This window comes from Scomber japonicus, chromosome 2 (assembly GCF_027409825.1).
Source record: "Scomber japonicus isolate fScoJap1 chromosome 2, fScoJap1.pri, whole genome shotgun sequence".
In the NCBI taxonomy this organism is placed as follows: Eukaryota; Metazoa; Chordata; class Actinopteri; order Scombriformes; family Scombridae; genus Scomber; species Scomber japonicus.
In genome coordinates this window covers 11,659,989-11,674,049 of record NC_070579.1, presented here as the reverse complement: position 1 = coordinate 11,674,049, position 14,061 = coordinate 11,659,989, and the positions used below count along the sequence as shown (strand labels likewise).

The window sequence follows — 14,061 nt, the reverse complement described above, 5'->3', positions numbered from 1 at the left end:
ATTGTGGGTAAAAGAAGCAGACTGGCAACATCTTATCTTGTACTGTATACTATGATGGGACGGGACATGTTACAGTTAGAAGCACATACAGTGTCCGTTTCATGATTCATTTGGCTGATTAATGCTGGAGGTGTCAAGCATTAAAAGAAAGCTTTGGTCTGTTTGTGCAGGTCAGATGGATGAGAGACACTTATAGACACATGTAGCAACAACTATTTACACTCTATACAATGTACAAGTATTTAGACGTTTAAAAGACATATGAAGATAGAAGCGAATAACAACTTATATATGTATACCAAATATTGCTGGTCCAAGGGGCCTCCAAAGTCTTATCTTTTCACCAGCAGACCAAACACACATGGCCAAAATAAAGACTTGGCTACACGTTACATAGCTACCAAAAGACGTTATTTTCCCACCCGCATCCTGCCAACATATGCCTCTGATTGGCTGCGATGCTAATGTCCCTACGTCATGCCTGAAGACAACCAATCTAAACCAACAAAGGCAACCAATCACAGGTAGAAGGAGGCGGGTCTTCTCGGAATGCAGGTGGAGGTAAAAATACCGTGACCACTACTGCTTCCGGCTTGGTACCTTTAAAATAATTGTTATACTTTTATTTATACGCAGGTATTTTAGTCGGTTCATGTTTTCCAGATAAAGGCGTTCACATTAGATAGAAAATATAGCACTTTATAGATCAAAGTGACTCCATATTGGCAGGTAAATCCTTATTTTTTTCATGTGCGGCGTTAACTTTATGCTTTTGTTTTGAAAACAAGCCGTAGAACCGAAAGTTAGTTCGTTCAGTTCCGGTAAACTTCGGACACTTTCTACGATCGACGTCCTCTGCATTTGATTTTTTAGACTTTCAGTATCAATCAATCGAGGCCACAATAATGGATGCACATTTGAAAGAAACAGCGCGATTTCTGCTCCGTTTTTAAATCAATACAGTAGCAGGACTCGGTTTTAGTTTCACTTGTAATGATTTTAACCAAAATTACCGGTGCTCTGAATTCAAGTAGCAGCTATGGCTACAAAGAAACTGGCCAAGTAAGTAACATAACCTCTCTGTTATTAGGCTGTTGGCTCAATGGCCACCATCCCAAAAACATACTGTGAGACAAAGTGACGTTAAGTTAGCTTGAAATTTTTATTAATTAGTTTAAACATACTGGGTTAGGTTCAGTGTTTGAATGTTGTTGTAAAACTTGATTTATTTGTGTCTAAACTGGTCAACAATGCTTAGTAGTAGTGCAGTACTTTACTAATTTACACCTAAACAGTAGGTACAGTAAATGTATCTTTGTGAATAAATTTGCAATGTATATATATATGTATATATATATATATATATATAAAGGATTTACATAGTAAGGATAGCATCAGTCTTTTTTAGTGGGACTGGGAGGTATACTGGGAGCTGTGGTGTTGTGCAGTCTGATGGCTGATGGTATGAGCCCACCAAGCACTTTGAGCATGGCTGGATGAATCTGCTTTCCTCTCATCCTCTTCTCTGTCACTGCCTCCACACTGTCCACTACAGAGCTGGCTTTTCTCACCAGCTTATTTAGTTTATGTGCACCACGGCTCCCGATGCCACCTCCCCAGCAAGATCTGTCCACCACAGACTGGTATTAAAGGATCTGAGCCTCCTCAGAGGGAAAAACCTGCTCTGTCCTTTCCTTTCGAGGGCCTCAGTGTTGTTTGTTTGATTTTAGATTTTCTGTTCATGACTCTTCAATCTCTCCACACAGAGAGCTTGGACTGCTGAGGCAGCGCAGTCAGTCCTCAGGAAAGAAACCAATGGTATTAAGTAAGTATGAGTATTTAATTTGATGATGTGTATACAGAAAGTGCAGCAAGACCTCACTGCATCTTCACATTGGATTATTTGTGACATTATATCATAATGTTTGTTTGTTTATTATTGTTGTTGTCTTCTTTTTTTCCCCAGATCAAATATTTTCATACTTGATTGTGATTGATTTCGAGTCCACTTGCTGGAGAGAGAAAAACAACTACACCCAGGAAATTAGTAAGTTTCTTGAGGAATTACTTTGAAAAGCTGTAACTCAAGACACTGTTTAAAAAAAAGTAAACAGATATTCAATTTTTGTGTCAAGAAAAAAAAAACCCATATTCAGGCTTCTTAAATATAAATTATTTCTGGCCTCTGTAGTCAGGTATGACAGTAAAGTAAATATCTTTGGGTTTTGAACTGTTGAAGATCGACACCAAAGCAAATTCCTTGTATGTGCAAACTGATTGTGGACAAAACAAGACATTTGAGGGCATCATCTTGGGCTTTGGGGAAACAGTGATCAACATTTTTGCACCAAACTGATTGATTAATCGATGATGAAAACATTGTAGTTAAAGTCCTAATTATTCATGTCTTACACCTTCTCTCCTTTGGTCCTGTTGTGCAGTTGAGTTTCCTGCTGTTCTGTTGAACACGTCCACGGGGGAGATCGAGTCTGAGTTTCACACTTATGTTCAACCTCAAGAGCGCCCTGTTCTGTCCGAGTTCTGCACTGAGTTGACGGGGATCACACAGGTTCGTACAAAGGCATAAATACACAATTACAAACACAGCAATGTACTTCCTGCTCCTTTTTACTGTTCATTTTACATCAGTTTTACATGTGACAGCTTTATTTCTCTGTCTTATAGATGCAAGTGGAGGCAGGGATCCCCCTCCAGATCTGTCTTTCTCGGTTCAGCCGCTGGTTACAAAACCTGCAGCTCCAGATGGGAGTGGTCTTCTCCAACAGACAACAGAAATGTTCTGCACCTTCAGCCTCTCAAAAACTGTGTACTTTCCTCACATGGTCAGGTAGAAAACATTTTTATGTGTAAGGTCAGAGTTACCACATATATTGTTAGTGATAATTCCCAGTAAGCCTCATCACAATCAGTCTCTGCCTCAATTAAAGAGGCTCGTTTCTGTGTTTGAGGCAAGATGACCTAACCCTAACCCTAACCCTTAAAATAAATTGAAATACTCAAACATTCAAAACACTCAAACATTACAAATTTTGTACAAAAACGTGTGTATATACAAATTAAATACAAGTCATGACATGCAATGGTAGAACAACATCAACCAGAACATCTCAAAGTTTAGTTTACAACATTTTGTCAGTATTTTAAAAATTAAATGGACGAATTAAGTTGAAACACGTTAATTTTGAATGTGCCTCTCCTCCCACATTGTGTATCAGACTGGGATCTTGGAGTTTGTTTGCAGTACGAGTGTAAACGTAAGCAGATCCATAAACCTGATGTTCTCAACAGCTGGATAGATCTGAGAAGCACATACAGGGTGAGTGGATACTTCGTCACTTTGTCTTTCCATCTCCGCTCTCTTTCCTGCCCTCCCCTTTATTTTAATGACTGTTTCTAGCAGTTCATTTTCTAACTGATTAATTATATTGATTAGCTACTTCAGTTCATCCCACACCCAAAGTTATACTATCCAAAAGTGGTCCATTAACCCTTTAGTTACCACAGCCAAAAGTAATATACTCAACTCTCTTATTTTATCTGACTAACGGCCACTAATCACATTTTCTGTCCTTGTTCAAATTATTTTGAGTTCTCAGCATTTCTCATGTTGTGATAAAACCTTTTTTTTTCTCTCCAGCTGTTTTACAACAGAAAGCCAAAAGGCCTGAATGGGGCACTACAAGATCTGGGGATACAGTTTTCTGGGAGAGAACATTCTGGTACAAAAAAGCTAAAGTTAACAATCTACATTATAAAATACCTGCAACCTGTTTTTTCTTTCTCACGTTTCTTATTTCCCATCTTTCCTCAGGTGTGGACGACGCCAGAAATACAGCTCAGTTGGCAGCGAGGATGATGAGGGATGGGTGTGTGATGAAGATAACGAGGAGTCTGGACAGGGTGAGTGGCCGTCCAGCGATGCATCCCAACCCTTAAATTCCTGGTTCCTCCTCTGCCTCCCCAAACAAAACCTGTTACGGATGAAGACCGTACGGAGGTCTTCATGGATGAATCTTGTTTGGTTCGGAAAGATTGATGTAAACATTTTTAAAGTGCTGTAAAGTTTTTTATATAAATAAACAAATATACAACTGGACTGTTATGTTCCTGCCTTTTATCTGCTCCAGTTTTTAGATGTTTGTATTTTATGCAGCGTAAAAAGTGAAAAATCTTTCTTGGGACTTTAGGAAAAAAGATAATTAGACATGCACTTCAAATGGGCTATAGAGTGTGACAATAGAGTTTGAATGAAAATCAGCTATGGGTGATATTTTATGCATTACTGATTATACCTCTCATGTTGTCTTCTTCTCATAGACCCCACCAACAGTCAAACCCATGTTTGGAAACTCAGCCTGTCCCGCACACAAGACAGAAAAACCCAACACAAATAAAGAAGAAAATACAAATACTACAAATAAACCTTCATCATCCAAGATTCCTTTAAAATCCGGTCAGATAAAATCATGTCCGAATAGCAATACGAAGATTTTAACCACAGAGGAGAACTCGAGCTCAGTTCAAAGCCTGGTGTCACCGAAGACTCTGCTGAACGGTGCAACAACGCCACTATGGGGACGCAACAGGAAGAGCAGCAGTGGGTCAGTGGGTCTTACCAATATTTCCTCTTCAGTTATGACCAAATGTCCGTCACCATTCAACAACAACCACGACAGCAGCAGCAGCAGCAGCCTTGTTATGTGTTCTACTACTATCGACTTCTTCTCCCACCTGCCTCAGCACAACCAGACCTCAAAAACAACAACAGCTGGATTCATGAGGAAAGAGGAAGTTGTAGAACTGTTAGTAGAAGGTGAGGACAGGTGTGGCTCGTATGATGACGTGGTGTTGGACGGTGATGACGCCAGCGTTGAAACCGACAGAGAATTTGAGTACATGGCAGATTTTGACGGCATGTGTTACGTGTCAGATGAACCTGATGATTCACATTCACGAGCGGGACGGGTGACATTAAGAGACGATGTAAGAGAAACTGTGAGCGCTGGAAGTAAAACTCAAAGGATAGAGACCACTGAGGCATCCACAACGTCCCACATTAACGTCTCCGGTCAGTTAAATAAGACGAGGCAGCATTCAACCATCTCGGAGCCAGAAGCTTACTTTGCTGTGCCTCAAACTGTTATTTGGAGCTCCAAATCCAAGCAGCAAAAATCAAGAATGAGAGCTCCGCTACCCCAAGAGAAACCAGCTGTGTCACATGACAACTCTAAAATGAACACACCTTCTATGTTCAGGTTGAATCCCTTCGTCCCAGAGCAAACTTCCACCCCTCATACCTCATTTACCAGACCCAAAGCAACGGTCACACAACACACAATGAAGTACAAAGAGACTCCAAAGTCTTCTTTCAGCATCTACACTGACTCAGTGAAACAGGACGCAGCTCCCTCCTCTCTTAACTTCTCCAAGAACGTCCTTTCCTCTTTGTCGACCAACACGTTCTCCTCATCAATACATCAATCCTCCATTCCTGTGAATGTCCAAGGGAAAACTTCCACCCCTAATATCTCATTTGTCAAACCCAATGCAACCATCACACAATACAAAAAGCACAAAGAGACTCCAAAGTCTTCTTTCAGCATCTTTACCGACTCAGCGAAGAAGGACGCAGCTCCCTCCTCTCTCAACTTCTCCAAAAATGTCCTTTCCTCTTTATCAACCAACACGTTCTCCACATCTATCAATAGATCCTCCAATCCTGTAAATGTGACAGAGAAAACTTCCACCTCTATTACCTCATTTGCCAAACCCAAAACAACCATCACACAACACACAAAGCAAAAAGAGACTCCAAAGTCGTCTTTCAGCATCTTTGCCGACTCAGCAAAACAGGACACAGCTTCCTCCTCTCTTAACTTCTCCAAGAACGTCTTTTCCTCTTTGTCAACCAGCACGTTCTCCTCATCTATCAATCGATCCTCCGTTCCTGCGACCATGAGAGGAAGAGGACCAGGAGGAGGAGGGAAGATCACCTCCCCACTGTGTGGATGTGGCCGCCGTGCAAAGCGTCAGGTTGTGTCCAACGGTGGTCCGAACCACGGCAGAGGGTTTTATTGCTGTGCAGTCCGTCGGTCGGGCAGCGGCAACAGGATCCAGAAAGGATGCGAGTTCTTCAAGTGGGAGTCGGCGCTGATGAAGAGCAGCTCAGTGGTTTCTCCTGCTGTCAGGTCCTCCGTCTCACTGTGTCAGATTAACTCTACTGTCAGCTGTCGTCCTCCACAGAGTTCATCACTAAGAAAGAGCTACTAAGAGCTGTTAACTGTATCTGCCCCCTTCTACCTCTTTTACACTTTGAGACACCTTAAATACAAACTGTGAACAATTCTTACAAAGACTTTTCCTGCATGAATATATTTAGTTTCTCTTCTTTACCCAAAAATAAAAAAGTATAATTCTGAACAGATATTTTTGGAGGACGTTGACTCATAAATGCCTAATTAAGTGATTGCACCTTTAAAAATGAATGTTGACTCTTCAGGTTAAAATGCCATGAAGCCAAATGTTTGCTTTTGTTTACTGCAAATGAAATACTTAATAATATTTTTTTATGGATAATATTTGTCATTATTGAAGTTTTGGTGGAGGAAATAAAGCCAATATATTTATCAAGAATGAACAATAATAATTATGGTTATGCAAAAGTGAGCTTCGTTTTTTTGTGCTGTATGATAAATATACTGTTTGGGAAATGAGATATGAAGATGAAATAAAATGTTTAAAGATGCCTTCTTTAAAAAAACTAAATGTGTTTTGCTTATTTCTACTTGATGTGAACTTCACTGTTTTATATTAATTAATATATTAATATTTTTGTGACCTCAAGACTTAAATGCTTGAGATCTATTAATATTTGCATTTTCTTAGCACTGAGGTATGACCAAGGATCAGATGTAATTTTAAGAATTTCTTATAAAGTTTGATTTATCTCGCATTTTAAAATGTATTCATTAGTTCATGTAGATTTTGGTATATAAAATAAAGATATTTTTTCTATAAGTCTGGCATGGGTTAATTGGCACTGTGACACCATTTAAACCGATGTGTGTGCTCCAAATAAGCCTGTGTCATGATTTATTTCCAAATTATCGATTTCAAAGAATTAAAAACAGCAATATATGTATTCAGTAACATGTTAAATATAAATAAATAATTTCACTTTAATCTGTGCAATACGAATATCATCTCTTGGAAATTGCCACTCAATACTAATATTACTCTTACTTAAATAATGTCATAAATTATTTTTATTATATATTTTACTATTATTATTCTTATTGTTTTTGTACTAGTATTGATCTTTATTCTTTTTTCTTGTTGCTGCTCTTAAACTCTATTTTACTGTCCACGTGCTTCTGTAATAAATGATTCTTAAATAAATCTTAAAGGTTCTTTGAAATCAACATTTTCATAAGTAGCTGTAGTGTAATTACACATTGTTTATTATTAACTGTAAAGGATCACAGTTAAACTTATTGTGTAATGACATTAGTCTCTGTAACACTGTCACATGTAACTAGTTCCCCTCTAACTCTGCCTACATGTGTGTGTTTGTATTATTTCTGCTTCGCGGGTCGCTCTTTTGTCCCTCCTCCCTCGCCGTCCAGGACAGTAAAACGTGCTGTGTTGAATGGCAACGACTGAATGAGACGTCGTTTCATGCCACAGGTATAGCTTCAACTTCAACACATGTTACCACGGTCAGGTTTGAGGTTTTTGTGAACTCCTTAGGCCTTTTTAAAAAGTGTAGCTTTAAAGTCTCAGAAAGGAGGAGGAGGAACCAAAACAAGACGCTAGCCTGCTGCTACTGAGTTTTTTGGAGGGGGGGTTGTGTATACTTGCTTTTAGAAGCATATTTGTAAAGATGTCAGCCGTGCAAAATGACTCGAGGAAACGCAACAAGAAGAGGTATGGAGCTGGCTACCACAGCAAGAGGTATAAAGGGTCGAGGGAGCTGGAGGTGGGCATGCAGGGCATCCTCATCACATGCAACATGAACGAGAGGAAATGCACTGCAGAGGCCTACAACCTGCTCAGTGAATACGCAGATGAGCTGTTTGGGCCTGAGAAGGTGAGCACTGCAAACACTTATGAGATGTTTGAATGGATTTGTTCATTTTAAAGTAGTTATGTATAAGTTGCAGTGCAGGTTGGACACGTGAGCTGCAGCTTTTAACTTTAGGAGGGAGTGAAATATGGATTAGTTGTTGTTGTTTTGACACATTATATGTTTTTTTTTATTACTCCCCATACTATAAACTTTAAGTTCAAGTATGAAGTCTCTCGATAGCTACTATCCTGCTGATAGTGTTGAGGTTCAGCCAGACCGATATATATATATTTTTAAAAAGTTATTTAGGCAGGATTTAATGGGGTTTTTTTAATCCTTTTTCTTAATTCAAGTTACATACATATATTTTTTGTTGTGTTGTATTATTTCGGCAAGGCAGCTTTATTTATAGCACATTTCATACATGGATTAACTAGAAGCTGCTTCATCTTGTTTGGTCTGAACTCTGGGCTCCACTATCTGACCTGAGGTAGTAGATCTCAGAGCCATACTTTATAGGAGTTTATAATTATTAAATTCATAGTGAAGTTTACTGTTTCAGTCCACTGATATCGTGTTTGATAACCACATATATACGATTATTATTATAATATTAGAATTAATCAGCAACTTTTCATAATTAATCGTTTTTTAAAGTAATTGTCCAGGTAAAAGATGATGAAATTATTTGGCTCCAGCTTCTTAAATGTGAATATTTCTGGTTTCTTTAGTCTTCTGTGATAGTAAACTGAGTATCTTTCATTTGAGACATTTTAGGTTGCATCTTAATCTTTGTGAAACGGTGATCAATATTTTTCAGCATTTTCTAGAATGAACAACTTATCAGTTAATTGAGAAAAACACAGACAGATTAATCCGTAATGAAAGTAATTATTAGATTATGGTGTCTTGTATTGGTCAGCCGTAACTCTAGTTCAAAATTTGATGATCAGTTGTAAGAAGCAAATATACAAAGTGTTCATATTTGGTCCTTGTCTCCTTTTTATATAAGTGGTTAAATAAAGATTTAAACATTTTTAAATTGATTCTGTTTAAATTTTGAACTTTTAATTTTTGATTGGATTTAATCTGTTTGGTGCTTTTTTCTGTCATTTCCGGCCCTTTTGTGGACTTAATTAAGTCACATTAATTAACGACACTGCCTTGTATTTACAATGTTGTTAATCTTATGATCACAGTTGCAAGACAGTAGTGAAGAAGAGGAAGGTGATGAAGAGGATGTTGAGGACGCGCTGAAGAAGGAAGTGGCGCAGCTGAAAAAAACAGGAGTCAAACAAGAGAGGCGTTTCCAGGCGATGGACAGCGGGGCAAACAACGTCATCTTCATCAAAACTCAAAATCTGGGTATGCATTAGATAATATAATATAAGAATAGTTTTTTAACTTTTATTATTATTGTGACTTAAATTTGAGGGGGGTTTTTTTCCTTCTCTTAGATTCTGACAAGCTGGTTCATCACATCCTGTCCGATCTTCACACCACCAAGAAGAAGAAGTCCAGAGTGATTCTCCGGATGCTGCCGGTGAGACACTAAAATCTGTACTGAGTTTAAGACGGTGGAAGTAATGTGACAGATGCACTGAGGGACACTGGAGCAGAATAGTTGTTATATTACAAATAAGACAGTTGTTTTAAAATTAACTTATTATTAGACATTTAAAAATAACACCTAATGTAGAGTACAAAAGTCCTATTAAGCACAGTTTCAGCACTGCATCAGACTTTACTGAATTCAGGTGCTGCTGTCTTCGAAAGTATATCATAAGTCTAAATAAATGTAACATAATAATAATAAATGTTATATATAATGCGCTTTTACAAGTGCTCAAAGACGCTTTACAAAGGACATAATTAAAATATAGAGCAAAGTGGAGTAAACAATGTAGAAGGTTAAAAAGACATAAAATGAAAAGAGGATAAAAGAACAGTTTACAGGTTAAAAGCCAGTTTAAAAAGGTGTGTTTTTAGGAGTGATTTGAAGGTACGAGGGTCTGTACATTCTCTGATGGGTTTGGGGAGTCAATTCCAGAGGGTTGGGGGCGGCAGCGGCAGTGGAGAAGGCTCTTTCCCCCCAATTTCGGTGCTTGGTCCGAGAGGGTAAGGCAAGGAGATTTCCCTCTGAGGATCGGAGGGCACAGGAGGGGGTGTAGTGGTGGAGAAGGTTTGATATAAGGCAAATATAAGGACTAAAATGACTTCCAGTTTAAATTCCCACTCACTAATCTTTATTTTCTCTCTTGAAGGTAACTGGAACCTGCAAGGCCTTCCAGGAGGACATGGTGAAGTACCTGACCACGTTCCTGGAGCCTTGGTTCAAAGCCCCAAACTGTGGAACCTACCAGATCGCTTTCAAGGCCCGAAACAGCAGCCACAACAAGAGGGACGAAATCATCAAATCTATTGCAGGTAGTGTTTTGACCCTCACATACTGTTCATATTCTGACCCACAGTGACAGCATTTCCTCATAATTAGTCTCTATAACAAACTCCTGAAGCACAAATCATCAAGTATCAAGTATCTCGTATGTAAGTATCTCGTCAGTCACAAATAAGCCTGATTCATCCTTAATTCAAGATTCAAGATGTTTTGTCAGTCATCATGTCAGACATGTGAGCGAAATATAGTACTCAGGTCTCAGATTCCAAAATAAATTCAATCTAATTAAAAACAAGCTAAAACAGGCTAAACACCATATACAGGATAAAACATATAGTTAAAGTGCATTAGTTTTAAAAGAGAAAAAAAAGAAGTGCGGCATCATGAAGCTTTCAGAGAGCAGGAGGACTTTATTTTGTAGTTTCTATGAGGGGAAAAAATATGTAAAAAACATTATATAATTGTCCAAAGATACATAAAACTATTCCAGTTAATTATATTAAATGTAAAGAATGAACATTTTTGAAATTTTGGATAAATATGGATTAAACACGCTAGAAAAAAAAAAATTCAAGTTTAAATTTTTCCTTTTTTGTATGTTCTGGGTGACTTTAGAGGGAGTCATCAAATTTCAGGCCATTTTGGGTCAAACATGAGTAAAGTTTGACCCTGAACAGTATGTAAGGGTTACAGTTGATGAAACTGCTGCAGAAGAGAACTGACTTCTCCTTTTTGTCTTTGACCTCATTTCCAGGTTTAGTGGGGAAGCTGAACCCTAAAAACAAAGTGGATTTGACCAACCCAGAACTCACCATCATCGTGGAGGTCATCAAGAACGTGTGTTGCCTCAGCGTGGTGAAAGACTATGCGCTATATAGAAAGTACAATGTTCAGGAAGTGGTGAAAGAGGACATACCCAAGCCTGACGTGACAACGCCAAAAATCGATACGAGCACAGCTGAGCAGAAAGAGAAGAGTGAGGCAGAGGAGGCAAAACAAGAGGAGAAGACCGCCGAGGAAGAGACGGACAAAAAAGTACCGCAGGACAAGAAGGAGGAGGTTGATAAGGGCGACGGTGAGGGGGAATAACAGGTCACATGGTCGAGGTAGATTAAACTATTTTTAAGACGTGATCTTAAGTTGCTTTATATTGTAGTGTTTTTGTTTTTAAAGGTTCAAGGCGGAGATAAGTCAATTTTTTTTTGGTTCACATCAGACGAGAACCTTTATCTAATTTAATGTATTTCTTTTTATTATCAGTACCGAGTTAATAGAGGTGTCCCTTTTCAAATAGCAATGAATTTTAAATGAACTGTACATGTCACCATTACATATCGTAACTTTTCCAACAGCTGACAGCTTTTTTTTTTTTGTTAAAGGTGCAGTATGTAGAGTTTAGTGGCAGAAACAGGATATTATATTCATGACGATGTTTTTATTAGTGTATAATCATTTAAATAAGAATAGTTGTGTTTGTATTAGTTTAGAAGGAGTCCTTTTATATCTACAGGGAGCTGGTCCTCTTCCACACAGCCAGCGTTGTTGCACCACCATGTTTCTACAGGAGCCCAGAACGGACAAATTAAACACTAACTAGCCGATAGAGAGGGTGTTTTATGTTTTCTGTGAGTTTCGCTGCCACTTTAGGTTCTCCTACATGTCGGCTGCAGTCTGCGACCTCACTGCTCGATGCCATTAAATTCTTCACGCTGCACCTTTAAAACACAAACTTACATTTTTTAATTCAGTGACTTTTTTGGGGGTTTTTGTTTGTTTTTTGGCGTGAAATCTGAAGTTTAGTTCAGGTTAACTGGTATGCCCACATTTAATAACTGTCTGTTTTTGTAACTGTTATTTCTTAAAACAGTCCCTGAATTAAACCTTCCTGTGTGTTTGACTATTTTTGCCAAATATCTTTTTATAATACATTCTACTTCAGCAAGGGGAACAAGTGGGAGCAAATACAGGAGAAGAAATCTACATTAATATAATAAAATCAGCACATATTACACTTTTTTTTACATGTGTAGTGAGTGAGACGTCCTGTTTGACATTGTGAAGACCTCCCACCACCATATTTGAAGTGGCAGTTTGTTTCTTTGCCACAAGATGGAGTTAATCCCTCATTTTTTAGGGGCATGTATGATAGGTTTGGGGGGGGGGGGGGGGGGGGGGTCTGTTCACAAAGTGATAATTCATCACTGAATCTTTGATAAAAGAAAAATCTATTGTCTAAGTAAAAAAAATTTGAGTGGCTAATAATATTCTATCATTTTTTAAAAGCTGTTTGTAATTAAAAATAGTAAGATTTTATATTTATTAGCAGCATTTACAAATTACACACCTTTATATAACCTCATACATGATTCATCCTGCAGCAATATAATATTATTTACATGTAAGTCTTAGAGTAACAATTAACTTTGGTCTTCATTCAGTTCATTTTATAATCTCTCAAAGTTTCATGTATTGTAGCCTTACATTGTTAATCATATCAGTCTTCTTCAATAGAAATAAGAAAATAGAGTGAAGTAGAAATTACTAAATAGGACAGATGCATTTTTTTTTGTTTGGGTTTTTTAGTATATGCATATCTTTCATGATATTTAGATTAGTTAAGTTTATAGGTTTAAACCAGGGATGTCAAACATGCCGCCCGTTGGCCAGATCCGGCCTCCGAGGTGTCTAATCCGGCCCACTTTCCTTATTCATCCCTTCCTTCCTTCCGTCTTCTTTTTCTTCCTTCTTTCCTTCTTTCCTGTCTTATTTTCCTTCCTTCCTTCCTTCCTTCCTGTCTTCTTTTTCTTCCTTCTTTCCTTCTTTCCTGTCTTATTTTCCTTCCTTCCTTCCTTCCATCCTTCCTTCCTTCCTTCCTGTCTTCTTTTTCTTCCTTCTTTCCTTCCTTCCTGTCTTATTTTCCTTCCTTCTTTCCTTCCTTCTTTCCTTCCTTCCTGTCTTATTTTCCTTCCTTCTTTCCTTCCATCTTTTTAATGATCCGGCCCACATGAGATTAAATTGGGCATTATGTGGCCCTTGAATGAAAATGAGTTTGACACCCATGGTTTAAACAATATTGCTGTAAAATGAGTGTGTGTGTGTGTGTGTGTTTCCTGTGCATCCACTGAGCTTTTTTTTAAAGTATGATGTGTTTCTTATGAGATTACCAAAATATAGCTTTGTTTGTCAATTTATAGGTAGACATATGGAAACTGAATGTTTTAAAATGAAGAAAAATCAGTTTTCTCTAAAGTAAAATTGCTGCAGTATGACCAGCCTCTCCGACACACTCACTGCATACCATTAAACATACAGTACTGTGTAAGGACTACATAACAATCTAATCTATACAGTTCTTTATCTCTGTCACGTACACACAACACACACATGCATTAAGTGAATTGTGAATTCCTCTCTGCTCATTACACGTGGGCTGAACTGTTGCTGTGACCCTCCAGTCGTTATCTCCACCGTATTCAGCTAAAAACTCACAAATTGCGTCGCCAACTGGCTCTCAGGTGCCCCAATCAGTGTGACCTGCTGACAAGCTTATAGCTGCGACACAAGGGGGAAGGAT

The 14,061-nt window shown here is 38.3% G+C and overlaps 2 protein-coding genes across 2 annotated transcripts; both read left to right on the top strand.

Moving 5' to 3' along the window:
* Positions 1-1,039: 1,039 nt before the first annotated feature.
* eri2 (ERI1 exoribonuclease family member 2) lies at positions 1,040-6,374 on the top strand. Its single transcript, XM_053326007.1, has 9 exons — positions 1,040-1,062; positions 1,767-1,825; positions 1,967-2,047; positions 2,442-2,569; positions 2,686-2,848; positions 3,237-3,337; positions 3,659-3,740; positions 3,833-3,921; positions 4,339-6,374. The coding sequence occupies exons 1-9, from the start codon at positions 1,040-1,042 to the stop codon at positions 6,289-6,291; spliced, it is 2,679 nt and encodes an 892-aa protein (XP_053181982.1). The 3' UTR covers positions 6,292-6,374.
* Positions 6,375-7,817: 1,443 nt separating this feature from the next.
* On the top strand, positions 7,818-12,378 carry thumpd1 (THUMP domain containing 1). The gene is made up of 5 exons (XM_053332512.1): positions 7,818-8,110; positions 9,289-9,454; positions 9,547-9,632; positions 10,354-10,516; positions 11,242-12,378. Exons 1-5 carry the CDS (start codon positions 7,904-7,906, stop codon positions 11,574-11,576), a joined length of 957 nt encoding a protein of 318 aa, XP_053188487.1. The 5' UTR covers positions 7,818-7,903; the 3' UTR covers positions 11,577-12,378.
* Positions 12,379-14,061: the final 1,683 nt, after the last annotated feature.

Excerpts from the sequence above, each read along its gene's own strand:
- eri2 (XM_053326007.1), top strand. The coding sequence starts at position 1,040 with ATGGCTACAAAGAAACTGGCCAA. Across the intron at positions 2,849-3,236 it reads TACTTTCCTCACATGGTCAG|ACTGGGATCTTGGAGTTTGT; the intron begins GTAGAAAACATT and ends ATTGTGTATCAG. Across the intron at positions 3,338-3,658 it reads ATCTGAGAAGCACATACAGG|CTGTTTTACAACAGAAAGCC; the intron begins GTGAGTGGATAC and ends TTTTCTCTCCAG.
- thumpd1 (XM_053332512.1), top strand. The coding sequence starts at position 7,904 with ATGTCAGCCGTGCAAAATGACTCGAGGAAACGCAACAAGAAGAGGTAT. Across the intron at positions 8,111-9,288 it reads AGCTGTTTGGGCCTGAGAAG|TTGCAAGACAGTAGTGAAGA; the intron begins GTGAGCACTGCA and ends TTATGATCACAG. Across the intron at positions 9,455-9,546 it reads CATCAAAACTCAAAATCTGG|ATTCTGACAAGCTGGTTCAT; the intron begins GTATGCATTAGA and ends TCCTTCTCTTAG.